Here is a 27140-nt window from a genome sequence, read left to right on the forward strand (position 1 = left end):
ATGTTCCTTCTCTCCTTTTGGGGGCTGCCAGTCCTGTCACCCCTTCTGCCCTGGCGGAGCTGCTCAACCTGGTGGAGAGGAAGGCCATCTCTTCGTCCGCAGCTAAGCAGGTATGTGTGTCCACTGCCAGAAGCGTCTGGCACGGGTAATTTGCTTCTCATCTGCGCTAACCAGAGGGAGGAGTTATTGTTTGGCTTTGCCTGGACTGTCTCCCAAACATTTATGTGAAAGGTGGGGCCCTGCAGCTCCTGGGAGCTTCAGACTGTGCACTCTCCCCCCGTGCCCTGTCCCCAGCCCTCATCCTCCCTCTCCCATCCAGGGGCACGTTCATCTTGGCATGTGGTCGCCCCTGAAAGTCAGTCTTCCAGCCAGGAGGGTGAGGTCAGACAGCCTGCCTCGCACCTAGATAAAAATTTACACGCATGCTCAGTGTGTGAAAACTCAGAAAAAAAGCATCATCATCAAAGGCGGCCTCCCGCCTCATCTCCACCTCCACCTGACAGTCTCCGGTGGGCGCAGGATGCCCGGGATTCAGAAGACCCTGACAAGTAAGCACCCAGAAGGATGAGGAACACCAAGGCAGCTGCCTGATCTCAACTTCTGATGTCGCAGCTGTCAATGCTTCAGCCAGAAACTTAATGTTATTTTAATGGTGCCTTTTGCATTTAATATTTATACACGTCGACAGCAGTGGCAGGTTACAAAGCGAGGCTTTGGAAAAGTGGCTGCTTTGGGCTAATTACAAGGCACCATGGAGCAGCCACCCGGCTCTGTGCTGGGAAACTGGAGCCGGGAACTAATAAAGGCTTTGTTTACCCATCACCAAGTGAGGCTGGGAAGTGCGGGTCGCACCGCGCTTAGGAGAGGGTTTTGGCTGCCTGGGTGTCAGGGGAATACAAATGTTTATGACAGTGCTCAGCAGTAGCAGAAAGATTAGATGGCCTGAGGGCAGAAGGGAACTATATATACACGCATAAGAGCAGACAGATCGTAGCATTTGAAACCAAAAAGGGAAAAAACCTTCCCCCTCCCACACATCCGCCCCACCAAAGAGAACCTAGTGCGGCGAGTCTGACGGGTTCTGTGGGAAGAGACTGGAGATGCTGACAGCCGGGTTCAGATACGGATAGAGATGCTTTTGGGTTCTGTCAACTGCCAGCATGTTTAAAGCAGTGAATCCTGGCTTCTGTGAGGCAGTCAGAGAACCGACATAAAAGTCTGTTTAGCAGGGTATTAAATGTCTGTCACATGAGGCAATCTCCCTCATATGCCGTTGTCTCGGGGGGGTTGCTTTTTGATTTTTCTACCTTGTTTTCTGTTTTTAAAAAAATCACCAATTTTCTGGTGGAAAAATGCTATTTGTTTATTATAAAGAACTTAAGTAATGCAGAAAAATACAAAGATTTTCAGATACTACGACCTCAGAATAACTGCCATTAATACTGACTGAGCGTTGTCCCAGGCATCTTTCCATGAATACATTGTGTTAGAGGGACTGGTTGATGGGATAGGCAGATGGGAGGTTAGAGGAATGAAGATTTTCGAAAATAAGAGGTTTTAGTGTACTGTTTTTTAGGGGTTTTTTTTTTTCATGAAGTATATGGTTCATTGGTTTTTAGGATAGTCACAAAGTTGTACAACCATCACCACTGTGTAATTCCAGAGCATCTTCATCACTCTAGGAAACAAACCCTGCATCTCCTGATTAACCCTGCATCCTAGGCAACCAGTAATCTGTTTTTGTCTATGGACTTGTCTGTTCTGGACTTTTAATTTAAATGGACTCATACAGCATGTGGCATCTTGTGTCTGGCTTCTTTCACCTGAGATTGTGTTTTCAGAGTCCATCTGTTGTAACAAGTGTCGGCACTTCCTGCCTTTTATGGCTGAAGAATACTCCACCGTGTGGACCTAACCATGTTCTGTCTGTCATTCATCAGTAATGGGCAGCTGTGTGGTTTCCCCGTTTGGGCTCTTACGAGTTATGTTGACTGTGAACATGTATGTACAGATTTTTGTTTGTGCCTGTGTTTTCAAATGTCTTGGGGATATACCTATAGGAACAGAATTTCTAGGTCATCTGGTAATTGCATTTTGAGTATTTTGAGGACCTGCCAGACTGTCTTCTAAGAGGACCCCCTCTCTGTCATTGTCACCACCCTCTTCCTGCCCTGTCTCTGGAATGAGTCTTTTCCCCCCTGCACTCTGACCCCGAAAGCCCTGGAACAGGGACAGGCCAGAAGTCTAATGCTTTCCTTTCGTACTTCTTTCCAGATGCTTTAAAAATCACTTCAGCTAGAGAAAGCGATGGGCAGTAGTAGTAGTTAAGAGGGTGTGTGAATTTAGTCACCAGGAACCAAAGGCTGAGTTTCCGCCCCACATGTCAGAGCCGGCTCCCATGGTCGAAGTGTGACCATGTTGCAGAAAAATGTGTTACAGCGCGGTGTTACAGCTCAGTTGTGACAGCAACCTCCATCCAGGCGAGAGACCAAGCAGCACTCGGAGAGTTGGAGAACTCAAGTTTATTAGGCCAGCAGGCCCAGAGCAGTTAACACTCCAAGCTCTGGACCCCGGCTGTAGGTTTACACAGGCCTTTATAGGCTGCCTGTTTTACACTTTGCAACATCATATGCAAATAAAGTATAACAGAAGTTGACCAACCAGGAACAAGCTTTGTAAAAATAGACCGATCAGGGGTGAGAGAAATAACCAATCAGGAGTGAGGGGAATGGACCAATCAGGAGTGAGAGAAATAACCAATCAGTGAGCTCCATGCAAATGAAGTACTACAAATGGACCAATCAGAAGTTAGGGAAGTGGACCAATCAGAAGTGAGAGTAATAACCAATCAGGAGTGAAGGAAATAACCAATCGGAAGTGAGCTCAGGGAACCAATAGAATTTTAGGGGTAAGTAAGCTGTTTCAGAAGCAAAAAGTGAGATAGAGCCTCTGGGCCAGGGAACTGGATGGTGCCAGCACGAGAGTAGTGGCCCTGCTTGGGGTCCCTGCCTGTTTTTTCCTTGGGGCTTCCCGCCTCAACCAGGGGTCCCTGCTTGCATTGCCCCCCCACTCTTGGCAGCCACTCATTAGCACACATGACCAGCACTGCACCAGGAACCCTTTGTTATAGGTCTGTCTTGGGTGGGTGGCTGCAAGCTGGGCCAGAAACCATTGCAGGTGCATAGCACTTCCCGGGGTGGGGCTTTGAAGGCAGACAGAGCTGAGGATCTGTGCCACATTGTGTTTGCTGCAAGGGGGCCAGAGGAGCCTGCAGAGCCTGGCCTGGAGACAGCTGGCCCCCTTCACTGGCTGCCACCCTGCTGGGTTCCAGCCAGGAGTGCACGATCTGTGTCTTAAATAGGAATAAGCGGAGGGTTGGGTGCTGGAATCCTCTGTGTCAGCCCAGGGGCCAGGGGCTGGGGCTGGGCTGTGACAGCACTTGACTAATTTGGGAAGTTAATAAGCTGGTCATCCTAACTCCGGGAATAGAGGACACTCCCGCCACCAGGCATTTGTCCCTGGAGGCTGCTGACGTTTGCTTCCCTAGCGTCACTCCTTGGTCCCCTAACCCTAAACAGCCCCTCTCAGGGAGCAGCCAGCCTCTGCATGTAAAAGCATCCGTCCCAGCGCCGTCCTGCTTGTCCTGCTGAGTGGTGTGGCTTGGCCGTGATGCCTTAGCTGTCTCACCTCGCCTCTGTTCTGGTTATTTTGGCTCAGGCAGATCCAACCAGTGTTTGGGCCTGTTGGGTCCCAGCTATGCTGGGTGCCAGGCAGCTGACCCCTGAGCGGTCAGCTCGGCTCTGCTCTGCACTGTCAGCCACATGACTGCCAGGCCCGCCGGCTCGCAGGCCCGGGCCACCAGCAGTGTCCTCGTCTGCCAGGCTTTCCTGTAAAGAGTTGCTGCACAGATTCTTCATTATTATTATTATTATTGAAGTATAGTCAGTTTATAATCTTATGTTAGTTTCTGGTGTACAGCATAGTGATTGAGAGATATATATATATCTTCCCTTTCATATTCCTTTTCATTATAGGCCATTATGAGGTGTTGAATATAGTTCCCTGGCTGCACAGATTCTTTATCAGCAAGTCCTTGCAGGTGATTTGTTATGAGCCAGAGATCTGGACCTCTCTTGAAATCTCTACTCTCTCTTCCTGGATGTTGAACATTTTCCACTAGGAACTTTTTTAGGAGACCTTGCAGAGGAACAAAATAAACACTGGTCGAAGTCTAAATACCTGCCAGTAGGGGTCATTTTATTAAACTATGATGAGTACATTTGATGGATATTAAGATTATTTTTTGTATTAATATAAGAAAGTGCTTCTGTAATAAGTGAAACGGAAGCAGGTTACAAACTGTTTATGTGCTGCGATCACAACTACGTTACAAAACAGAAACCGATGGGAAGGGAAAACACCAAAATACTAACATGGGTTCTCTCTAGCGCATGGGAATCCCGTGATTTCTCTTTGTCTATGCTATATTTACTCATTTTCTAGAGTGACGTGTTAACTTTTACAATTAGGAACAGTGTTTTTAAATTCTAGGTCTTAATTCAAGAGAAGCAAATGTATCTGTATTGGGGAAAGAGAAGCCCTTTAGACTTGTTGGCTCCCGGGGTCCAGTCTGCATTACAGACTGTTCTGTGCCCCGGTCCCCTTGCTACTGACATGCCATCCGTGAGCTTGTGGAGAGCAGGGAGAGTTCTTACCTGCTTGTGTGCCCTGTCTCCTGGGTGCCTTACTCATCATCGGCTGAATAAACATTTGAGGAGTTGAGTTGGAGGCACCTGTGTTCTGTATTTTTCTTTAAAAAAGCAACAAGTTTTTCTGTGTGCAGCCAGGGGGCGCCCTGGGGGCGGGGGAAGCTTTCAGAGGAATGCCTCTGGGCCAGGGTCACTGTGGGCCTCCGGCAGCTGAGCTGAAGCCTTATGGCCTGTTCCCCAGGCCAGGTGACTCCTGCTGGCCAGTACTTGGCCAGCAATGTCGTAGTGCAGGTACTGACTGCTGGTTGGGATGGACTGAGATGGAGGAGGAGCTGCAGAGGCTAGCAGGAACCCTCCCTTCCGGCCCACACTGGACAGACAGGAGGAGTGAGGACAGCTGCCCTGCGGAACCCCTAAAACTGTCTTCCTTTTTTCCACCTTTATTAAGTTTGTTGTTGTTGTTGTTGTTGTTGTTGTTGTTTTTAGTAGAAAAATACCCACACTGTTAATTGAGGATTAGTGTAGTCAGATTCAGGTCCAGGGCCACTTAGAGGGTAGATATGGGAAGCCTGGGGCCCCTGTGGATTGTGATTGATGTTTTTAGTTATTTTGCGTTTTGTATCCTCTTTACAGGCCACTCTCGCGCCCCACTAAAATCACTTTTCCCAGCAGGCTGAGTGTCATGACTTCATCTAAGTGCATTGGTCACCTCCTGCATCCTTCACCAAAATGTCTCCTCAATTAATTAATTCAGTGGACGTCATGTCAGCAGGGGCCCTGCGAGTAATCATGTCCTCACACCTCCCTGCCCCTCCCTTCTGTGCCAGTTGAGTCAGTGAGTGGGGAGGACCATCCGTCTCCGCTGGCAGCCTCGTGCTCCGAGGGAGCAGCTCAGCACGTGGGGCTCGGGGTGGGTCTGCGCACAGCTGGGGCTCCCGCTCTGCTGCCCCGGCAGATGGAGCCGGCGAAAGAGCTGACTCCTCCCCCTCTGGCCGTAGGTGTTTGAGGAGCTGTGGAGGAGCGAAGGGAAGACTCCAGCCCAGATCGTGGCAGAAAAGCAGCTGGAGCTGATGCGGGATGACGAGGCGCTGGAGCAGCTCTGCCGCGCCACGATGGAGGCCCACCCTCAAGTGGTACCCAGCACCGCGGGCGGGGTGGGGGGCGGGGCTTCGCGGCCGGAGCGGCTCCGCCCTCCCGAGCCCAGAGGCTCCTCCTAATAATGGTCCATAATCCCCAATTATTTTTGTCAGTTTTTAGCTAAGGTGAAGAGATGAAATTAGGTGAATACTGGAAAAGAACAGCTTTTCCTGGAAGGAAAATCCACCCCAGAGTTCAGTCTCACGGAGTCTAGGTTAAAGGGGGTGTTAGCAAGTTTGCACCTCCCAGGCCTGCGTCCTATCCCAGGGTTGGGGCGCTCTGCTTTATAGGAGGACCTCTCTATCCTAAAGCAGCAGGCAGGGCTGCAGAGAGGGGAAAGAGGGAAACACTTCAGTTTCATGCCCTTGAGAGGTGGGAAGAAAGGCAGAAGGGAAAATTATTTGTAAATTATGGAGAAAATCCTTGACAGGAACATAGCTGAAAATCAAGTCATTTTGTGTTCTGAGCATAGAACAAAGCAGAAAAGGTAAAAATGAGGAGCACCCCTCCCTCCTTGAGTCTAATCACACTGTCCAGAGATGTTTTTCAGTGGGGAAAAATGGCTAGCCTCCCTTTCAGAATGATACCACCCACCCATCAGCTTGCGGGAGACACTAACAGCTCTGTAAAGAGCTCTCGATAAGGAAAATGAGCTTGCGCTGGGGCCCGGCAATCTCCATCTTCCTGCCTCATCTGGAGTGACTGATAAAGACACTCTTTTAGTTTCAGACTTGTTCTGCAGTGCCGAGTGCAGATACTCGGAGACGCTTTTGCCCATCTGGACACAGCAGAGCAGGAGGTCGGGCGGGAGGCCCTGACGCGGTGGCTGTTTGACAGGCACTCCATGCCCCTGCCCCGCATCCCGTCCTGCCCACCGGGCACCCCTACTCCCACTCCCACACCCAGATGCTCCCGAGAGCTGGCCTTTTGTGGGTCTGTCTGCTAGTAAATGAGCTTCTCAGCCAGGAGTTGGGGGGGAGCCTGCTGAACCCCACTGGAGGATTAGTGAGGGGGCTCATTATCGCCCAGGAGGGGCATCCTGCATGCCAGCTTCTCAGTGTGATATGTCACCATCCTCAGTCCCTTTTAATAAGAAGGCAAGGTAGCAAATATCTCCTGTGCCAGGAGCCCAGAAACCTCCCCCGAAGTTCACGCCTTCCCCTTGTCTTTTCTCATTCTGTATCTAAGTCTCAGAGAAAAAAAGTAACTGAATGTAAGTTTCAGTGAACGTGAACCTGATTTAGGATTTTCAGACAAGAGTTTCTTTTCTCCTCTAAGACGGTTTCTGTCTTCAAAGGTGATGGATCTAAAGAAAGGAAACCCCAGAGCGATAAACAAACTAATTGGGTTGGTCCGAAAAGCGACTCTGGGCCGAGCAGACCCCACTGCGATCAAGGATGTCCTGGAGAGGCAGCTGTCGGGGTGATGGCCAGACCCCTGGCCTGAGGGAGGACAGTGCCACCCCAAGAGTTGACGCCACACCTGCGCCGAAGTGCTGCCTCCACAGAAGACCAGGCCTCTGGCTGTTGCTCCACTGACATCAGGATGGCTCCGTGAGGTGCAACCACGGCTAAGACAGAGCACGTTCTAGTGCTTAGTGACACTGCGCTCGTTGAGACACGCTGTTCCAGATACGGTCACCAGCCTCAGGGAACATTTCATTCTGCAGCCTCCTCAACAAATATATTTAAGCACATCCTAAGGGCCAGACATTGTGGTGGGGGTGAGGGGTGGTGAAGAGACTGTGATCTGGATGCAGTAATTTAAACCTAAAAATAGGTTAATGAAGAAGAAATCACACATTTGTTTGTGGAGCTCTCCTTGAGGGCGCGGAGGGAGGGCATTAGTCTTGGTACCGGGAGTGGGTGGTGCTCACCCACACAGAGTAAAAGTGATGGTGCCCGTTCAGCTCCCCAGGGATTCCCGAAGGCAGAGGTCTGAGAATAAATGATTTTTTTTTTTTTGGGTAAAAAAGACAACAGGAGTTTTCAAGTAAATTTAATGAATAAAATATATACTGAAGTATCACATAAAAAATTAACTTACATGTCAAAGATTGTGCAGTTGACAACCCCCCTCCCAACCCTCAGACCAGAAAAAGGAAAAAAAAAAGCTGTTAACATTAAACTTATTTGTTTTGCCTGAAAAGATGATGATAAAACTAGTATGTCAAAATCTTGACCTTTAACAGTAACCGTGGTGCAGTTAACAGTTTAAGTCCACAAAGGCTGGGTTGCCCTCACCCCTGTTCTCATGACAATAATACTATTTCTGTCTGTCGCACCAGGGTGCCCCTTTGTTCACTGCCTGCTTTTGTTACCTCAGACTCAACAACGCCTGAAGCCCAGTTTTGCGGATGGTTTGTTTCTTTTTAAAGCACATGTCAAATTGTGACCTAAGAGAACAAAATCTTTGGAGGCCCTGATTTGCAGTGAATACTCTCTTGTGCTAAGAGTACAAACATTTCCATCACGGATGGCGCTCCAGTGGCAGCTGGGGACATAGCGAGGTAGGCCTTCTTGGCTCCTGGGCTGCAGACGACGCTCGGACTTCCCTGACTAGGATTGATGAGAGCCGTGTCCCTCCTACCCAGCCGGAAGAGCACGGCCAGGAAGGAACCTTGTTGTGTGGTTTCTTTTTGACAAGCATGAAGAGGTAAGGTTTTTTTGGTTTTTTTTTTTTTTTATTTGACTTTTAAAAAGATTCGTGCCTTAGAAGTGTTAAGAGAATACGTTACATCGCCCAGGAAGCCATGTGCCCCTCACACATTCTGTTGCAATGCTCAAAACTACTGGGCCTAAAAGTAAAATATTTTCCTCAAACCCCTTTTTGAGAGAGAAGGCAGAGTGAGTTCCATCTCCTTGTGCCGTGACTCTCAGTTACAAACGGGTGAAGGCGGTCTGAGACTGGGATCTGGCGGGAGAATGGTTTTGTAAGAAGTGATGAGGTTCAGTTTTGTTTCACAAACTCTGTTTTCACCAAAGTCTGCCTTCTTGGTCATCAGACCTTACAGAAGGCCCTGGACAATCTTTCCAGACTTTAAATCAAGGCCTACGTAAATGGGGGCTGGGGGGGGGGCAGCTAGATGACCATTTGCCACAATATTCTGTCCAGTGTAAACTGTGTTAGGGACGGATCACTCCCCAAGAAAAGTGCCACCGCTGGGGACAAAACGGGTAAAGGGGTCAGCCGTATGGCAGCAGATGGAAACTCAGCCTTTGGTGGTGAGCACACTGTAGTGTATCCCGAAGTCAAAATACAGTGTTGCATATGTGAAATTTATGTTATAAACCAATGTCACCTCAGTTAATAAAGAAAAGCTTTAAGTCCTTGATCTTCATAATGCCGTCATCCAGCTCTTGTTGACAACTACCTGCCGTCCTGAATGCCCGCTTCTGAAATCCTAGAAATCAGATTGTGTTGTAACTGCTAATAGAAAGAAAGGTGGGGGCAGCCGGAGGGGATCAAAGCACAGCTCAGATATCTGACTTGGAACCTGACCGGATAGTCAAACTGTATGTTCATACAACACCCTAAGAAAGTCACAGAGGGTCACTCTGCTTGTAAACAGGCCTCAGTGAAATACAAATTACAATACATTGTTGCACGAGTGTGAATTTAGTCTGGTTCTCTGCTTTTCTGGGGAAATCTCCTTAAAATGGATGAGTTGGCACCACAGGTGAAGCCGCTGTCATCTGTCACTGGAATCCACGCACCTGCAGGCTGGGAGGGGACGTGCTGGAAACTGGTGCTCCCCAGGGGAGCCCGGACCAGCTCCGCGTGGTCAGGCTCAGACCGTGTGTGGTGTTGCTTGAGCAGGAGGTCGGCTGAGGGGTTGGATGGTTCTGCTGGGAGGGATGGAGTGGCAGCCTTAACACCCAGCATGCTTCCAGCATAGAGTAAGTTTTTGTAAAAGTTTACAAAACAAAATCAATGGACGAGGAGCCCCTTATACGAGTGTGAGAAGTGGGTGCCGCCAACCACGAGGCTTTTAAGTTCCAGATGTCTGGGTCTAGGACGGAGCTTCTTGATTCGGTCCAGGCTCGTACATCAAGGTGAACGTCTGTTCCCATCTTTTAGGGAAAAAACTCACCATCATTTACATCAAGGGTGTTTTTGCTGGGCTCCTCCCACGCCCCCTGTTTTTGTAATTATCACTAATCTGGAAGAAGGCTATCAATTTTTTTTTAAAGTAAACACCCTCCTAGAGTTGGTTGGTTAATTCAGTACATAGCGTATGGCCATGACCCACAAACTGTGCTGTCCTTTTCATGTCTACTCAACGTAGCTGCATCTGTTCAAGGATTCCACATAGTATTTGGAAGAAGCCACTAAGTCTATCTGAAAGGCCCTGTTATCCACCCACTAACAAAAGCAGCATGGAAATGGTGGCCGTGCCTCTTCAGTGGATTTTAGACAAATGCACTGGTGGGTTATCTGTGAACAGAGTGGACACTTGATGGTGAGATGGCAAACGTCTGGTTGGTGGTCCACCCTCGCTGTCTCCCATAGTCAGACAGCTTAGCAAAGATCGTCTAAGTAGCATTGTCAACACCAAATTCTCTCTTGTTAAACAGCTGCGGGGCAGAATGGAGCCTTATAGCTGGGCCTTTTCTAGACTTGTCCCCAGTGCTTGTGTGGGTGACAGTGGGTCAGATTTACTCACGAGCTGTGAGACAGGAGCAAAATCTACAATGACAGCTGGGCAGGGAGGGGCCTCCCGCTCAAATCAGGCCCTGCCCTGGGTGCCTCATGCAGAAGCCGAAGAGCTTCGTTCCTGTCCTTCTGGTCCCTACAGAACATCACCAGAAACCTTTCCCTCAAGCCCTGTTTGTCCAGTTAATGAGCTGCCAGGATAATCTGTCCTCCAAAGCAAGTACTGGCCAAATGAACACCTGAACACGGCAAAATTATCCCGAAAACCGCTTAGTCTTCCAAGAGCTCTTTCCAAAGCCTTAGGTTTATGATGGTCATTCAAAGAAAGGGAAAAAAGTCAACTCCATTCTCTTAAAATGTTTCCTCCATGACATGATTTAAGAATGGAGTATAAACTAGTCTGCCTGTGGCCTGTTTTAAGCTGCGCTTTGATGGAGAATCAGTGCTGTGTGGTTTACATGGTTGAAGTGAGAACATCTTCCTAATGACTGACAGCAGATGTGGCCTCAGCCGCAGAGGCTGCCGTGTCTAGGAGGAGCTTACGCTGCAGAGCTGCCCGAGACGCATGGGAGCCACGGACTGCACCGGCCCGGCCGGCGACTCCCAGCGGCACGCACGGTACTAAGTGTCCTGCGGTGAAGCTGCATGAGAACGGCAGGGCTGACAGCCATCTCGGTAAACACAGGCTGGTGATGAGCAATTATGCTGAACCGCCCACCCCTCCATGGGAGCTGTGGGCGCTGTGGACATTCAGCATCACACCAGCAACACGTCCCCACCCCCCACCCCAGGGCAGCACTTCCCACAGGAAGGCAGTCTAGACACCCTGATACATTCAGAGCAGGCAGCCCATCCGCAACCCTAAACCTCTAAACCCATCTGAAAATCCACCAGCATTGACTGCTGCAACCAAGCTGATTCCGAGACAGCAAAAACGACTTTCAACCCCTCATACCACGAGCTGCCCCAATTGAACAGGCAGCCCAAACATGCACACGTCCAGCTCTAGACTCTGCTCCAAAGAGGGTGCTCTCTGACAACACCCTGGCCCCAGGATGTCTTAATGGACTGAAAAATCAGTAACTACATCAGATCTAAACAGAAACCACTTGTTGAGGAAAAAGGACCCCTCAAGACCCGCAGAAGAACTGAATACCTCATCCCTAAACATGACGGAGACATCGATTCCAAACCCCCAGCAAGTCAAAGTATTTTCCAAAATAAGACTAAGTAAAATGGGGACCACTTCATAATTCCTCTAAATACCAGGGTTAGGCAGTATCTGTTAATACAGTCACAGCTCTGATTGGTTACTCCAGCACTCCCATTTCATGTCTGGGAAACTAATTTACTCCATGAAATTGTATTTTAGACTAAACTCAACCTGGAATCTCTTTAAAATTTTAAAAACATTTACTTGGTCATTTCCAAAAATCAATTTCAAGTATCCCAGTGCTCTCATATACCCTGAACCACAAAATTCACTCCTAGAACCTGACCTCAGACCCTGAATTAGGAATCAAGGTTAAAGATGGATGTTCCAGGAACCCTTGACTCACCCTCACTGCCCAGGACCATCAGGCTTGAGACAGTGACGCCAGCCTCAGGGGCTGCACTGTGTCCCCTCCAACCAATAGCGCAGCGTCTTACACGTGAGTCTGTCACGTGGAAAAGTGGCCACACCCTTGGACGTTGTAAAGCATGCCAAGTATCACTCAGTATTTCCCCCCAACTCATTACAAAAGATTTTTCCAAGGGCATCACCCATTTGTGACTAGAATATTCTACTTCATTACCATGATTTTACCCACCACGGAATTCCCGTCACCACCCACCTGCTGTACGGGGTCTTCTCATCTGCCTGGATCCACGTCCATCCCTCCAGCCCCCCGGGACTTGCTGCTCTCCTTTCAGCTTCAGGTTTCTGCTGTTTCTCGTCTGGCAGGACCACACCGCCCCCAACCCGTCCCCACCTAACCTGCCCGGCTGTTTCCCTCGACTGCGTGCGTTCACTGGTTCCCGATTGTGTATTCCCCATTCTGAAAAGCCCTGGACACAGTCCTCTGGCAGAGGGCGGCAGCGCATTTGGAAACCTGAACCAGTGTCCAGTTCCAGAGGGTTAGCATTGAGTCAGCTGCCTGCACCCCACCTCAGGAGTTCATTTTCCTGCCTCTCACCCTGGACAACTCTGTCCTTACAGCAAGTCTACTTCAGTACCTACTTCGAAAACATACTTTTCCCTAAGGGCACCTTCCACAAAGGGGACTTCGCTGTTCTAAGTAAAGCAACATGGACTCAAGAAGAAGAATCAACACTGTCACCAAATAGTGGAGGGACGTGTGAATCAGACCAGAAAGCTGAAGAACACAGCTTCCAGATGTGACTTCAGCATCTTATATACCTGGGAAGTCCAAACAGGGAGGTAAGTACTTGTGTGAAACAAAGTTGGAGGATAATCAATTGCAGCTGAAGCTCCATCTTTCTGCTCCCCTCTCCCGATCGCTTCCTTACACCAACCTCATTTCCGACAGATTTGTGCAAATACAGGCGGGCGCCGGGGAAGCTGAGGGCAGGCTGGTCCCCGGGCCCCATGCGTCCTGGCTGCTGCACCACGGCCTGGCAAACCAATTTTGAAGGCAGACAAACTTGAAGTCAGAAAGGTACAGCGCACTGGAACATTTGGCTTCTTGCTGAGACTCAGAAACACTGCGAGGCTGCCTCCCGAGAGCCGCCCAGCCCCGGCCAGGTCCCCCAGGGCTCCGATCCAGGCGCTGGCTCGCTCCCTCTCCTTACAAAGCTGCCTCCAGATCCCTGACGCACAAAAGGCAGCCTCTGCTCCGCAGCGTCTCGGCTACGGTTCTTTCCTCCATGTCCCTCCTGCACTAGGTCCTGATGAAAACCAAACCTGTGCTCCTGAGGCCCAACCAGCAGACCTGCGGCTGCCCCCGGGGCTCAGCAACGCTGCCCACAGAGAGCAGGGACAGCGGGGGCTTCCAGGTCCCCTCAACAGGCAGGCTCATCCCAGTTCTGTGCTTCTCACCTGCCCACGAGAGAGACAAGTGGCATCCGAAATCCACACGTATCAGTTGTTTATGGTCTTTTTTTATCCCACAATTATTTTGTGTGTTTCCCCCTCTCGGTGGCCTAAGGAGACTGTGGCCCTCAGTATAATTATGCCCTTGGAGCAGGCTGCAGGGCGGCAGAGGCGCTAATACATCACGGTGGGGCCTCCTAATGAGCCCCGTTACTCAGGAGGCAGCGTTCCCGCGCGGAGCGCGTCCCCAGCAGGCACTCGGCTTGGCAGCGCTCCCTGCGACCTGTTTCCTTGACATCCCTGTCCCCAGAGTGGCTGCACAGTTCCTGTTTCTCTACAAAGTGCAACATATTAGAAAAAGCAGAGAATTTAAAATAATTACTGATGTTTGTACAGATTGTATTGTTTACCTCTATCCCTTTCCCCACTCCAAACGCCCCCAGAAAACCCCACTATGAAATAGTTTAACAAATAATTGTCTGTTTTCCATAAAACACTTTAAAAAATAATGATGGTTGTCTTCTCACATAAGCATATGACACCATGCTTTCTTCATCAGATCGATCAAAGTCCTTAAAACCAAAGTAGGGTTTGCATAGATATATTTCATTTTGTGCAAATCTGACTAAGATAAGGCTATTTTCAGTGTTTAGGTAGTGATGTTCTGAGTACAGAAAGCTCTCAAGCAACAAGAACATTTCCCTGCGTTCCAAATTCTCTCCAGCTGCATCTGACTTCCCAGGCAGAGCGCTAGGACCGGTGGACGAGCCCGCACCATAAGGCAACACATGGTGGGCGGAATACAAGTCTTGGAAGTAAAATGCAAAGGGACGTACGATCTGTGCCTGTGATGGAGACAGGAGGCGCTCCATCTTCATTCTTCCCTTTTATAAAACGGAAGCCAGAAGGCAGCAGGCCACTGGAGCAGGCGTGCCTTCTTCACAGGCACTTCCAGACATCACCGAGCCCCAGGATGCGCCTGGTGTGGCCTCAGCTGCAAACTGAGTGACTCAGAGGGATGAGAGAAGGACCAAAACCTCTGAGGAGGGACAGCAGCCAAGACCTGCCAAAGGAGCACCCTGCTTCTGAGACGTACATTCTAGGGACAGGAGGTGGGAAGACCCGGCTGGCGAGAGAGGAGATGCCCAGGAAACCCCCTCCCCACCAATCAAGTATCGTCAGGAAGTCTCCAAGTAGAAAGTTTTGTAAGCAGCTTTGCATTTAACATTCAGTCGAGATACTAAAACCTTAAAAAACAAGAATCTCTTAAAAAAAATAGCTAACAGCAGGAGTCCTCCAGGTCGCCCAGGACCCTGCAGCACAGGATGGAGTGCTCCTGGGCCAAGGCCGCCAGCTCCTTCAGGAACTCGGGGAAGAGGGCGGCGGCCAGCATGGCGTTCCTCACCGGCGGCGGCAGGCTCGGGGGCGCCCCGGCCACCCTGGTTCTGTGTGTCAGGAAGGGCTGAAGCACTCTCGGGGGGCCATCCAGAAAGTTCTTGCCACCTCCTGTCCTGGAGGCGTCCTGAATGGGATCTGAAACCAGAAAGAAGCCAGTCTTGGTGACCCTGTAGAGCCCCTCCCGTCGGCCTCTTAGTGGGGCGTGTGTGCTGCACAGGGGCAGGGAGGATGGAGGGGCTGGTCTCGGGTCCGGCAGCCACACAGCCCGCGGGCTGAGGACACGGCCCCGCCCGCCCTCACCCCGCTCCGTCTGCAGATCTGCCCTGTGGCTCAGCTCCAGCGCAGGGCCTGTGACCTGAGACTTTGATCCCAAGTTCTGTATGAGGAACTTCACGCAGAAACTGTGGCAGGAATATGTTTATCAAGAACCCTCCATGCCTAGGACATGGGGGTCTGGCGGCGAGACGGAAAAAAAGGCATCTCCTGCCGCTGCGTCCACAAGTGAAGACTCAGCTCAGCGTGTTATTTAGGGGTGTCCAGGGCCTCCACCTGCTCCCCAGCTCCCGTTGTCGGGGAGCCCATCCTGCCTTGGCCAGCTAAGCCCTGACTGCCCGGCAGAGCTGCAGAAGGCAGACTGGGCTACACATCTGGCCCGGGCTCCAGCCTCTGGGGCCTCCTGGCCACCCCCAGCTGCTTCTGGCTGGCACCTCCAGCCTTTGTGGAGAACAGAATGGAATTTGCCTCTTAAACGTTGGGGATGATGGACAGGAAGCTGGGTGCCAGTGAGACCAGACCAGGAACTTCTCTTAACCGTGGGCGTCTGGTGGCAGCGAGTGGCTTGGACCTTCCACTTGAGGAAACTTTCCAGGGCTTTCGAGCTCAGTCTCAGGTCTAATGTAAGCCTAAGACCATATGAGCCCAAACTTCAACATGTTCAAGTGATTTGCATTTTCACATCTAAATAGTTCTACCAATTAAAACAGTTTGACTTTCCCAACTGTTTAATTCCTCAGCATCTCTGGCCTTTATATTTATAGGAATTATTTATGCCTTCTGCCCCCAACTCAAACAGACTCATTACTCCTTATAAATCATTATATTCCAGCTCTTCATTACTTTGGCTGCTTTTTAGAATTCAGCCCCGTTTTTTAACACTCCTCTCAGAGTGTCGTTAACTACAGTACTAAAAATTCTTGACATTTATAGTTCTTTCCACATCTCACTAGTATAGTCTTCAATGTTAAAAAAAAAAAAGTCCTCCACTTTACTGCTTTAAATATCCTTTTAGATTAGAGCTTATCACAGTTCGTGCCATAATTAACTGGAAACGTGGAGAATCTGCTGCCACCTTTCAGCAGAAACTCACAAGATGTCCTGACAACAGAGTGAGGACAAAAGTGTTGACATCCTCGAGGACACTGCCAGTCTTGAGGACCGTGCCTCAGAACCCCACCCCAGCCCTCCAGCCACTCAGCTCTCCAAAGGGTCCCATGAGGCTCACCAGGGAAGCTGGCCTGGATATGGTGGGGAACGGGACACCATGGGCACAAGCCCCAGACTGAGACGCACACTGCTCACACCGGGTCCCCACCCCCAGCATGCCTTCCCCACGGCTCTGCACACCTAAACCTCACCAGGCTTGAAGGGACCAGTGCAGTAGCTAAGAGCACAGACTCTGCCACTTACTGGCGGAGTGACGACAGGCAATTTGCTCTACCTCTCTGCTTCCATGTCCTCATCTGTCAAAAGCTCACAGTTGTTAGGGATTAAATGAGTCAATAGGTATCACGACACAAGGTGTCAACCATCATATCACCATCAATTCAGCTGCCGCTGACTTCACAAAGCACCTCGACTTCCTGCCCAGGAAGTGGTCCCCTGCTCCAGCCCCCACTCGTTTACTTCCCGACCAGGGCTGCAGTGCCCTTCAGCCTTGCCTTGTGGTTTAGGTTCTTTCTCCTCAGCTAGGCCTTGAGGTTTCTGAGAGCTGAGCCCCTACATGATGTGTCCTTCGTGGCCCCCAGCGCACTTCCTGATTCACAGGGGAGACTAATAAGCACTTGCTGAATGAACAAGGGGAGGAAGCAACCCACGTCAGGTCTTCCCGACACCTGATCTCCCCGGAGCAGGTTCATTTCATCTCCATCTTCCCGTTTCAAATTCGTCTCTTTCCCCCAAGAGGGCTTTTGTGGGTCATTTATCCAGCTTGATCTATGAATTTTTAAAGTGTCATTGCTCAAGCTCATTTACCCAGTTGAGTCCAGGAACTAAAATTGTCCACTAATGAATGAAGGCAGGTGCCACCCAGTGAGGGAGCTGGAGGAGTGGCACGGACACCCCACAGTGGTTCCGTTCCGTCAGCAGGGGGCTGGCCTTCTGTGAGTCGCAAAGCACCACTGAGCTCTAAAAACCAGCAGCCCCAAGCCACAGCCCCCACCTGGCAACCAGCTAACCATGTGACTCAGCTTCCTTTTCTGTAAAATGGGGATAATGCCTTCCCAACCCCCTTCCAGAACCAGAGATCAGTGAAAGGACTCTGAATACTGAAAGTAAATACCACATGGAAAGTACTCGAGAGGAAAACGAAAAGCCTGGCGAGGGGCCGAGCCTCAGAGACCAACAGTGTCAGCAGTGACAGCGTGGCGGGGGGCACAGGAAGTGAGGAGTCTCAGGGACTCTGACCCCTGCCTGAGGCATTAGTGAGGAGGCCTGTCCTGCACCAGGGCTGCCGGGAGGCCGCGGGCGGAGGGCCTGGGCGAGGGAGCAGCCCCAGCTGTGGGCCCCTGAGCTACGCCCAGCGTAAAGGGACCCCACGAGCAGGCACGGTGTCTGCAGGAGAGGAGGGGAGGCGGGGAGGTATGCATCAGTGTCAGAATCGGGAGCCATCTCCCAAAACGCTGCCCTGGGTCCGCAAAGCCGCACAAAGGGTTTTCAAGATGACTGCAAAGACATGAGAGGTCAGGAGAGACATCCGTTCCCCGGTGTTAGATGCGGCACTGCACAGAGACTCTGGGCCCCCAGGACACGGCCTGTGACAGGGCTCTGGTCATTCACTGTCCTGTGTCCCGGTGAGAATGAGGCCGCCAGATTCAACTCATTGAGAGGCGATCACATCCCACACGATGCTTTGGGAGTGAGCTCTGTCCAAGGGGACAGAAACCTTTGATGTTCTGCGAGTTTAGAGAATTTTAAAGTTGAGGGGAGGGAGTCACTTTGCTAACCTGAAAGAAGTGAGGAGGTTAATCTGGAAAACTCCATCAAAGGAAGTCTTCTATCCCGAGAGAAGCTGCCTACAAGTCTGCACCCCTGGGACGTCACAGACCTTAGAAACCATCCACCAGTGCTGCCCAATCTGACAACCTATGTGGTGGGAACAAGGTCCCCAGACACATATCTGGCAGCCACAGTCATCACACAGCCTGAAGCACAGGACAGAGCACACAGTGTGAGCGCCCCCCACCCTCACCCAGATGGTGTGGGTCCAGGGGGCTGGCCAGGGTATGTGTCCTCGGATCCTCAAACCAGGCCCCTGAGCTCTGTGATCCTGGCTGACCACCCTGGGCCTCTAATTTCAGCTTCCTGCTTATGAAAATGAAGCCAACAGGGGCAGGAGGAGGGTATAGCTCAGCGGTAGAGCACATGCTTAGCATGCGTGAGGTCCTGGTTCAATCCCCAGCACCTCCATTAAAAAAATTAAAAATGAATAAATAAAAAAATCCTTTAAAAAAATGAAGCTAATGGCACCTCTCCGGTGCCCACTGCACAATGCCGTGCACAATGCTGTTCGAAAATAAAAATTGGGAAAGCACTTTACAAATTGCAAAATACAAATGAAGACCAAGCCTGGAGTGCAACTTGAAGACACTGCAGAAATGGCCGTAAGTCCCTGCAACTCTTTACATTGAGAGGTGGGGGTTTGCTCTGGGCTCAGCCAACAGAATGCAGAGGAATCGACCTTGTGGGGTTCCAAGCAACAGCTCCAAGAGATTCTGTGTGCTCCTGCAATCCTACAGCCATGAAGCTGACAAGCCAGGACTAACCTGCTGGATGATGAGAAACACAGGCCCTGTCATCCCCATCGCCCTGGCCCGCAGCCACCGACGTGAGGAAGGCCACCCGCTGATGGCAGCCCACGAGCCAATCCCGCCAACATCAGCCTCGTGGCCGGGACCAGCAGGTCACCAGGGCGACCACACAGATTCACAAGCCCAAGTGATGGCTTTGTTTTGAACCCTGGAGTTTCTGTGGTGGTTTATTTTGTACAAATGCTAACTGATGCATATCCTCCCATGGGGTGAGTCTCGGCAGCATGGCCCCCTGCTCAGGAGGGACACAGCCAACAGGCCAGCTGTCCACACTGCTAGGAGAGGCCACATGGGGCCCGCAGGCCACCTTCCCACAGACATGGAGGTGGTCTCCCTCCCTCTTCTCCAGGGTCAATGCTCAAAGCAGCCCCTGCATTTCCCCAGAGACAGAAGGCCCCCGTTTCTTTCAAAGTCTGCCTTGCAGTGCCCTTAGGCCCGTCACGCCCAGAGTCCTACAGCCAGAAAGGGCTCCAGAGATGGAGGGAAAACCCTTCACTTAAGAGCTGAAGAACATGAGGCCCAGAGATGCAAAGTGACCAAGATCAAACAGCTACACAGAGGCAAGGTCAAGCCCTCGAAGCGTCAAAGCTGCCCGAGTGAACTTTCTGCCTCGCGCTCCGCATCGTTTCCGGTCACATGCTTTAGCCCAGGACTGAGAGCCCCGCTCCCTCCACGGCTCACCCGCCACGAAGAAGCCTGACTTGTCCTGGGGGAGAGAAGCAAAAGCCAGGGCGATAGGGGCCATCCCCTGGTCTGCACTTGCCAAGGCCAAAGCCACAGCTCCAAAGACAACTGCCGTCACATCTGTGCAAGCTGACCTTCAGCAAGGCCTGGTGGCTCTGCTCCCCCCACGCCGCCCTCCCCACCAACCGCTCGGCCAGGGCCCTGGAGCAGCTGGAAGGGTGCTCTCCAGAGGCTCAAGGTGCATATAAACTTTACTACTCCCGGTCCAGACGAATGCTTTCTACCTTCTACAGCCCTAAAGCACATTTACTTGAGGCCTGAGAGTCTCTGGAAACATAATAAAGAGAATGGATGTCCTCCTCGGGGTAGGACTGGCCAAAAAATGGCTCAGGGTGTGCACGTAACACTGCTTTCTGGCCCATATGCACTAAGTTATTTCTACTAGCCTGTCAATAACCCCACGTCGCTCCTTCTCACAACTACTCTGAGTTACGAAAACAAATGCCCTGCTAGGCCCTCCAAACGGGGACCAGGCCAGGTGCGGTCAGGGCAGACCTGCCTTTTGGTTTAAGGACACTCAGAAGAGGTACCTCCCTGTTGGGTAAAAATGGAAATCTATTCATTGCTTTTAGGATCCAGGAGCTGGTGCAGCACCTGCGACCCCAAGTCGAGAAGCTGGGGAACCGGAGGAGCGGGTGATGGAGAGACACAGGGGAGGAACCCGGCGGACCTTTGGTCAGTGCCTCGGGGCTCGGGTCGGACACGTCCACGCGGAAGAGCAGGTACTGCTGGGCTTGGATGAGGAGGCCTGGGAAGTCTCTCTCCACGGAAGCAAACTGCTCGATCTTGTTTTTCACAGATGCGAGGACCTGTCAAAACCAGCACTAATGTCGTTAATGCTTCACAACAGAATTCCGCCCGCCGTTACCAACACATCTGCCAGGCACAGCCTCTGCCCCTGCAGGTTCCTCACTGCCGGGGTGTTCTTGGGAGGGCACTCTCGGGACATCAAACTAAACAGAGCTTTGCGGTTTTTCTAGAATCATCAACACCACCCCCAGCGTAACGGGACAGGGAAGGGGAGCAAATGGATTAGAACAGAGGGTTTTTGGACAACAGCAGCGTGACAGGGGCGGGGGGAGGAGGGGAGGAGTCGGCTCAGCCGCATCTCAGGCAGCAGGGGGTACCTGGTAAAGGGAGCGGACGCTGGGCTGGAAGACCATGTTGGTGTTGAGCAGAAAGGAGCGCAGGAGGGGCTGCGGGTAGCTGGCCAGCTGAGTGATGATGCCAATAAGCAGCAAGTTTACGTGCAAGGAGTTGTCCAGCATGTTCTCCAGCTTGGAGAGGACCACACTGATGAACGGGCCTGTGGAAGGACACGAGGCTTCAGGGCTGGCTGGGCGCACGGGACATCTCTCCCCCAAAACCAAGGAGCCACGGGAGCCCCCACTGGCCCACCAGGTGCAAATCAAATACAAAGGCGGCAAATGCGGCCAGGTCTTCTCCTGCCTCCAATCCCGACCACCGCCACAAAAAGAAAGCAGGAACACGTGCATGGGAGCTAGCATTCTGATGCTGGGAGCAGTTTCAATCCTTTGAAAATTATCATAGACCTTGAAAAAAACAGATGACAAATAATTTTTAAAGTCAAAATATACTTTCCACACTATTTCTGTATTTCTTGGGGCTGCCAGTGCTCAAAGACATGCCATTCATCGTCCTGTGATGCTGCGTCCTGTAGGGCTTCATGCAAACATTAGAGCCCTTCAGAAGTCTTAGTGAAAAAAAAAAAAAACCTTCGTCTTATTAAATAGCAAACACACACCAACTGTGTTTACCAAACAATAGCTTTGTGAACAGGGATTGTCTGTCCCCAATAAGTACCATGAGAAAGATTCTGTCTCATTAATGTCACAACATGGAAGAATCAAAAGAAAAGTGAGGAGTGAACGCAGCATGGCCATAACTTTAGGGTCATGCTTCATTTTCAGGTACAAGGGAGAGAGGAGAGGGGACAGGAGAGAGGGGAAAGGGACTCGGTTTGGGGAGCTATAGTTTGGCGTGTAGTAGCTTCCTTAAGGGAACTCCCTATGACTATAAAAGCAGTTTGTAAAAAAAAAAAAAAAAAAAGAAAGAAAGAAAATTAGGCAAAAAGCAGCTTTGACTAAATTGGGTCACTAGAAGAATAATATGCTTTATGTTTGAGTTCACTGAAGACAGAGAAAATCAAGAAAATAAATCCTGCGTTTAAAAAATTACTTGAAGATGTTTCCCATTTTCACCATAAAAGTGGTCCATTAAGCAAAATCAATGAGAATTTTCTCTTTTCCCCACTGGAGCTATTGATGATGCCACTAAACCATGGCATATTTATAACAAAAGCACATAACCCTTGATGAATAAACATGCCTTATGAAGATTTCACCAACATTAATAAGAGTTTAACAAAGACACATTTCCTCACGAGGTGTAAGAGGATAAATCCTCTACAAGAAACAGTCATAGTTTAAAAAACAAAATAAAACAGATTTCTTCTGTATAGCACAAGGAACTATATTCAATATCTGATAATAACCTTTAATGAAAAATAATAAGAAAATGAATATATGTATATATATATATATATATGCATGACTAGGATATTGTGCTGTACACCAGAAACTAACACATTGTAACTGACTATACTTCAATTAAAAAAAAGAAAGAAAGAAACAGAAACAAGAGGTCTGTGAGGAAAGGGACTAACTAAGCCTCTTACCCAGGCAGGCAAGGAGCAGGGGGTAATAGCAATGTTCCCAGTACAAGGAATGTGGAGGAGGACTCTACCAGGCCTCGAAATAGAAGAGACTCTCGCCTGTATGTTGAGATTAGCCCCCACTTCCCCATCCTTGGGAGGGGGCTGAGCTCCTGAGTCACTTTCCATGACACAGGAGGTCAATGAACTCTTGAGCAGAAAGCCTCTGGGGAGCCCCTGCTTACAGAACAAAAGTGGGAGAGTTTGCCAAACACATCCAGAAACTCTAGATTGGAACCCCACTCTGAAAGCAATTTGATGAGATCCCATCCAGAACCCCAGAAATGTTGCCGGTAGGTAGCTCTTCTTAATTCTAGCCCTCCAGGAAGATCTACAAGGAGAAGGCTGCTGTCCTCACTCAAGCCCGCACCCAGTCTTTTCCCATCCCCTCTCACCACTCCCCCACAGTCCTGTAGGGCTCAGCATTTCTTTCCTTCCAGAAGAGCAAAGACAGGTGAATTAAGTGACACTTGGGAGGGAAGCACCTCCTATAAAACAGATCTCCTTAATATGAGCGCTCAACTTCCCTTCACTATACTTGGCCTCCTCCGGCTATCCTACAAACACGACCGCTGAACCATGCGGTGGCCGCGGAGAGCATCTATGGTCCATCGCTGCTGTGAGTGAGGGAAAAACCCAGCCTGAACCCCGCGCCCTGCGGAGAGGAGGTGTCATAACTGTCTCACCTGAACGACAGGCTAGTAGGTCAAGATCAGCAGACTGTCATTGTAATCCACTAACGACATTAATTACAATTTCTTAGGCATGTGCAATAAGAGACATATATTAAACCTTTACAAGTTCCTATTTTATTTTTAGTTGATTTCTAGCAGTTAAAAAAAAAAAAAACCTGCTTAGCAAAAAGCAGTTGCTAGGAGAGCCTGGCAAGCAGCTGAAAATGAGAAAACTCAGCTATAGTTCAGAAAGCCATAGTGTGTATGGGAGATGAGATAGCTTTTCCCCCCTTCCTCTAGGAAGACACATAAATTCCCCACCTGTAAAATACTGAATTTTCAGAACGACTAACACTGTGTCCACCACCCCTCCCTGTCGTTGCCTTCTCTCCTCAGTGTAACACCCCCAACCCCGAGTTTCCCAGATGTGGGAGGAGCCGCCACTATGCCCCGCCCTGGCCCCGCCCCTGGCTTGGCCCTGCCCTGGCCCCGCCCCATCGCTTCCACCCTGGAACCGTCTCCCGAAGGCAAACCAGCACCTCTGCCACCACCTCTGCCAACTGTTGGACTTAGAAACAGTTTCTGTTTTAAAGATTAAAATGATTAATTTTTTTTTCTTCCAACAGTACCGGAATTATAAAGAACAGGCCTCCTGCCTGGAGGCAACCCCTGTTAACAGATCCAAGTGTATTCTTCCAGAAATACGTGTATAATAAAACTAATAAACTTCTATGCCTATCATAAACTAATAACTGATTTATCCTTGAAAACATTTATTAATCACGTTATGTGCCAGGCAGTGTTCTACGCACTTTCCATGTACCAGTGAGCTTAAATATTCACAACCTACAAAGTGTGCTTATTATTTACCCCCCTTTAAAGATGACACAGAATGCCCAGTGCACAGGTGGTACATGAAGGTGTCACAATTTTAATTCAGGCCATCTGTTTCCAGCTCCCATATTCTCAACCAATGCACTGTCTTGAATCCTGGGGTGGGTGTGTGTGTGTGTGTGTGTGTGTGCGCGCGCGTGTGTGTGTGTGTGCGCGCGTGTGTGTTGTGCATGTGTCGATCTCCTGGTGTAAAAAAAAAACAACACTATTTTTTAAACAAATGACAAGATGACAACCTTGTCTAAACACCATTCAGCCCCCTGGTTTTCCACTGCACCTTATATCCCAGAGACACCCCACAGCAGCACACACAGAGCTGTGTCACTCATTCACAAGATATTCGGTTGCCATGGGTATTGCATTAGCAAAAGCAGTCCCCTCCTGGTGGACACTTAGGTTACTCCTGGCCATTTTCTATTACAAATAATGGTGCAGTGAACACCTCTGTGTACACATCTTGGCACATCCGTGTGAGCACAGCTGTGAAAATGTTCCCAGGGGCATTATTACTGGCGCATTCTCAATTCGGACACGATGACGTGTCTCTTACTTTGCTCTTCCTGGTGCCAACCTCTCCCCAGTGCTCTCTCCATGCTCTCCAAGCTAGCTTTTTCCTTTCCAAATACAGATCTGGTCACATCATTCACCAACTCTAATACTTTGAAGGCATCTTCAGTGCCGGGAGCACAAGACCACCATTCCTCAGCTTGGCCCGAGGGCCGCCATGAGCTGGCATCAACTAGCTTTGTGGCTTCCTCTCTGCCTCCCATGATCCGTGCCCATCACGTCCAGGAGCTGTCAGGCTCCTTTGTCTTCACTTGTCATTTCCTCCGCCTGGACTGTCATCCTCCGCCACTTTTACCCAGAGGCTTCTGGTCACTCTGTTCCTCCTCTGTGAAGTCTTTCCCACCCCAACCCCTCCCACTGAGCTCCCCAAAAATGCAGATACAATGACTGCTACACATCTCTCACGAAGAGAGTACTGTTCTTTGTTTACGTCTCCTCTGAAAGTCTACAGGTCCCTTCATTTTTGTGTCCTTGGTAACTGGCACAGAACCTGCCAAACATTTGGAGATCAATAAAAGATTGCTGAATCCATGAATAAATACAATTAATTAGATCAATGAAATGGGATGCTTTGACTTTGCTGAGAAGCAGATTCATTTCAGCGGAAATCAGGATGCCATGGAGAGAGGTGAGTTAAGCCAAAGGCTGCAGAACAGATTCAGAAATTCAGAAACTACAAAGCTTGGATACATGGAAGGAGAAAGTACGTTTCCTGAAGCCATATACAAGTTTCAAAGGAGGAAAAAGGAGAGGCTTTAGCTAAAATTACCTATATGTGTCAGAAAACTCAGATTGTTTTGTTCTCAGGTGTATCATTCAAAATATTGATGCTATTGAACAAGCGGTGTATTCACTTTTTTTTTCCCCCTAAGCTATACTTTGTTTCCTCAATTTACATATTTCCCAGGGATGAAGCTCCTTTATAAGCAAGCTGGCATTCTAAAGAACAATCTTCATTAGCGGTGGGTAGCCCTGATGTCCTGGAGAACACTGCAGACAAAGCTGGGACTCCTGCTAGGTGAGAGTAACCCCGGGGGCAGAACTGGGGCTGAGCTGGGTCACTTCTGTCCCCTTCCCTCCCACTAAGCTCTCTGCCCTGCCTTCAGTGCCTCCCTTCCCTCTTCCCATAGCAATTAGGAAAAGCCAGATTATTTGACCCTTTGTACTTATGATTGACTGATTGAATTTATATATATATATATATATATATATATATTTTTTTTTTTTTTACTTTTGAAGTATAGTCAGTTTATAATGTGTCAATTTCTGGTGTACAGCACAATGCTTCAGTCATACATGGAAATACATATATTCATTTTCATATTCTTTTTCACCGTAAGTTACTATAAGATATTCAATATAGTTCCCTGTACTATATATACAGTATGAACTTGTTGTTTATCTATTATATATAGTAGTTAGTATCTGCAAATCTCGAATTCCCAATTTATCCCTTCCCACCCCCTTTCCCAGCTGGTAACTGTAAGTTTGTTTTCTATGTCTAGGAGTCCATTTCTGTTTTGTTAATAAGTTCATTTGTCTTATTTTTTTAGATTCCACATATAAGTGATATCATACGACTGATTGAAAATTAATTAAAATCCATTTGCACTGAACTGTTATCTCTGCTAGAACCTCAAGCCTTTTCATTGTGGAATTAAAAGCTTTCTCCCTGTTTAAATAAATTTTCAGGCACCAGCAAACAGAGTAATAAATGTTGGAGGAGGGTGGAAGAGCTCCTTGAAATGATGTTACACCTGCCAGCTGACCTGGAAGTGCTATAATTTCATGTATTTTGGGTGACCCCAGGGAGGTAGGGGCGTGGTCTCTCCCCACCAAGCTGCTCCCTGCCGGCCAGGGAAGGACAGGCCTCAGCTGAGGCTGCTGCGGGCTGCCTGTGATAACAGTGATGACACAGCCCCCACCCCACCTGAGCATCACATTTAGTCGTCCCAGGGTTAGGGCACCAAGGCCACATGGCAGGAAGGGCCAGAGCCAGCATTCTTCCACAGGCCAGACCCCAAGACCAGTCTGTCCCTCTGAGATGCCAGCTCCTTCAGGGACCTTTCCTCTAACTGAAAACCATTCAAGGGTCCCACCCCAGATGTCCCTGAGCCTGAGGAACCTCCTCTGTGCCAGGTCCCCGTGTACCATGATTTGCAGGTTCAGATTTTGTGATGGAGCAGGATCCTGTGGGGCCTTCCCAGGAAAAACCCCACCACCACCCACCATGTCCTCCACTTGCCTCTCGTCTGTAGAAAAACTTTAGCTGAAGAATAAATTTAATCAGAGAAACGACAAAATACAAAAGTAAAGGAATACAGTCAAGCAAGACAAAAATAATAAGAGTTTAGCCATTAAACAGAGTCAAGGGCCTTTAGTTCCTCCTCAAGGGCTGTTGATAATATTCTGAGCCATGTCCTTTCAGCTGTTTTACAGAGACTGAAACCCCACCAGGTGGAAGAAGTTAACTGCATGCTGACCAGACTGTAGCCATGACACAATCTC

General features: G+C 49.6%; 2 protein-coding genes across 8 annotated transcripts in view; one reads left to right on the forward strand and one right to left on the reverse strand.

The window, feature by feature from the left end:
• GATB (glutamyl-tRNA amidotransferase subunit B) overlaps positions 1-7646 on the forward strand; it is a 74261-nt gene extending 66615 nt beyond the window's left edge. For both annotated transcript variants that reach the window (XM_072975726.1, XM_072975730.1), the window contains 3 exons: positions 32-110; positions 5708-5842; positions 7144-7646. In XM_072975726.1, the coding sequence (XP_072831827.1) occupies positions 32-110; positions 5708-5842; positions 7144-7272 (343 nt within the window). In that variant the 3' untranslated portion in view covers positions 7273-7646. The remainder of the gene's footprint in view (positions 1-31; positions 111-5707; positions 5843-7143) is intronic.
• A 6272-nt stretch (positions 7647-13918) lies between these two features.
• FHIP1A (FHF complex subunit HOOK interacting protein 1A) overlaps positions 13919-27140 on the reverse strand; it is a 228095-nt gene continuing 214873 nt past the window's right edge. For all 6 annotated transcript variants that reach the window (XM_031692593.2, XM_072975715.1, XM_072975678.1 and 3 more), the window contains 3 exons: positions 20891-21069; positions 20434-20572; positions 13919-15069 (listed from right to left, as the gene is read on the reverse strand). In XM_031692593.2, coding sequence (XP_031548453.2) covers positions 14816-15069; positions 20434-20572; positions 20891-21069 — 572 coding nt within the window. In that variant the 3' untranslated portion in view covers positions 13919-14815. The remainder of the gene's footprint in view (positions 15070-20433; positions 20573-20890; positions 21070-27140) is intronic.

The sequence above is a fragment of the Vicugna pacos genome, chromosome 2 (genome assembly GCF_048564905.1).
Source record: "Vicugna pacos chromosome 2, VicPac4, whole genome shotgun sequence".
Lineage (NCBI taxonomy): Eukaryota > Metazoa > Chordata > Mammalia > Artiodactyla > Camelidae > Vicugna > Vicugna pacos.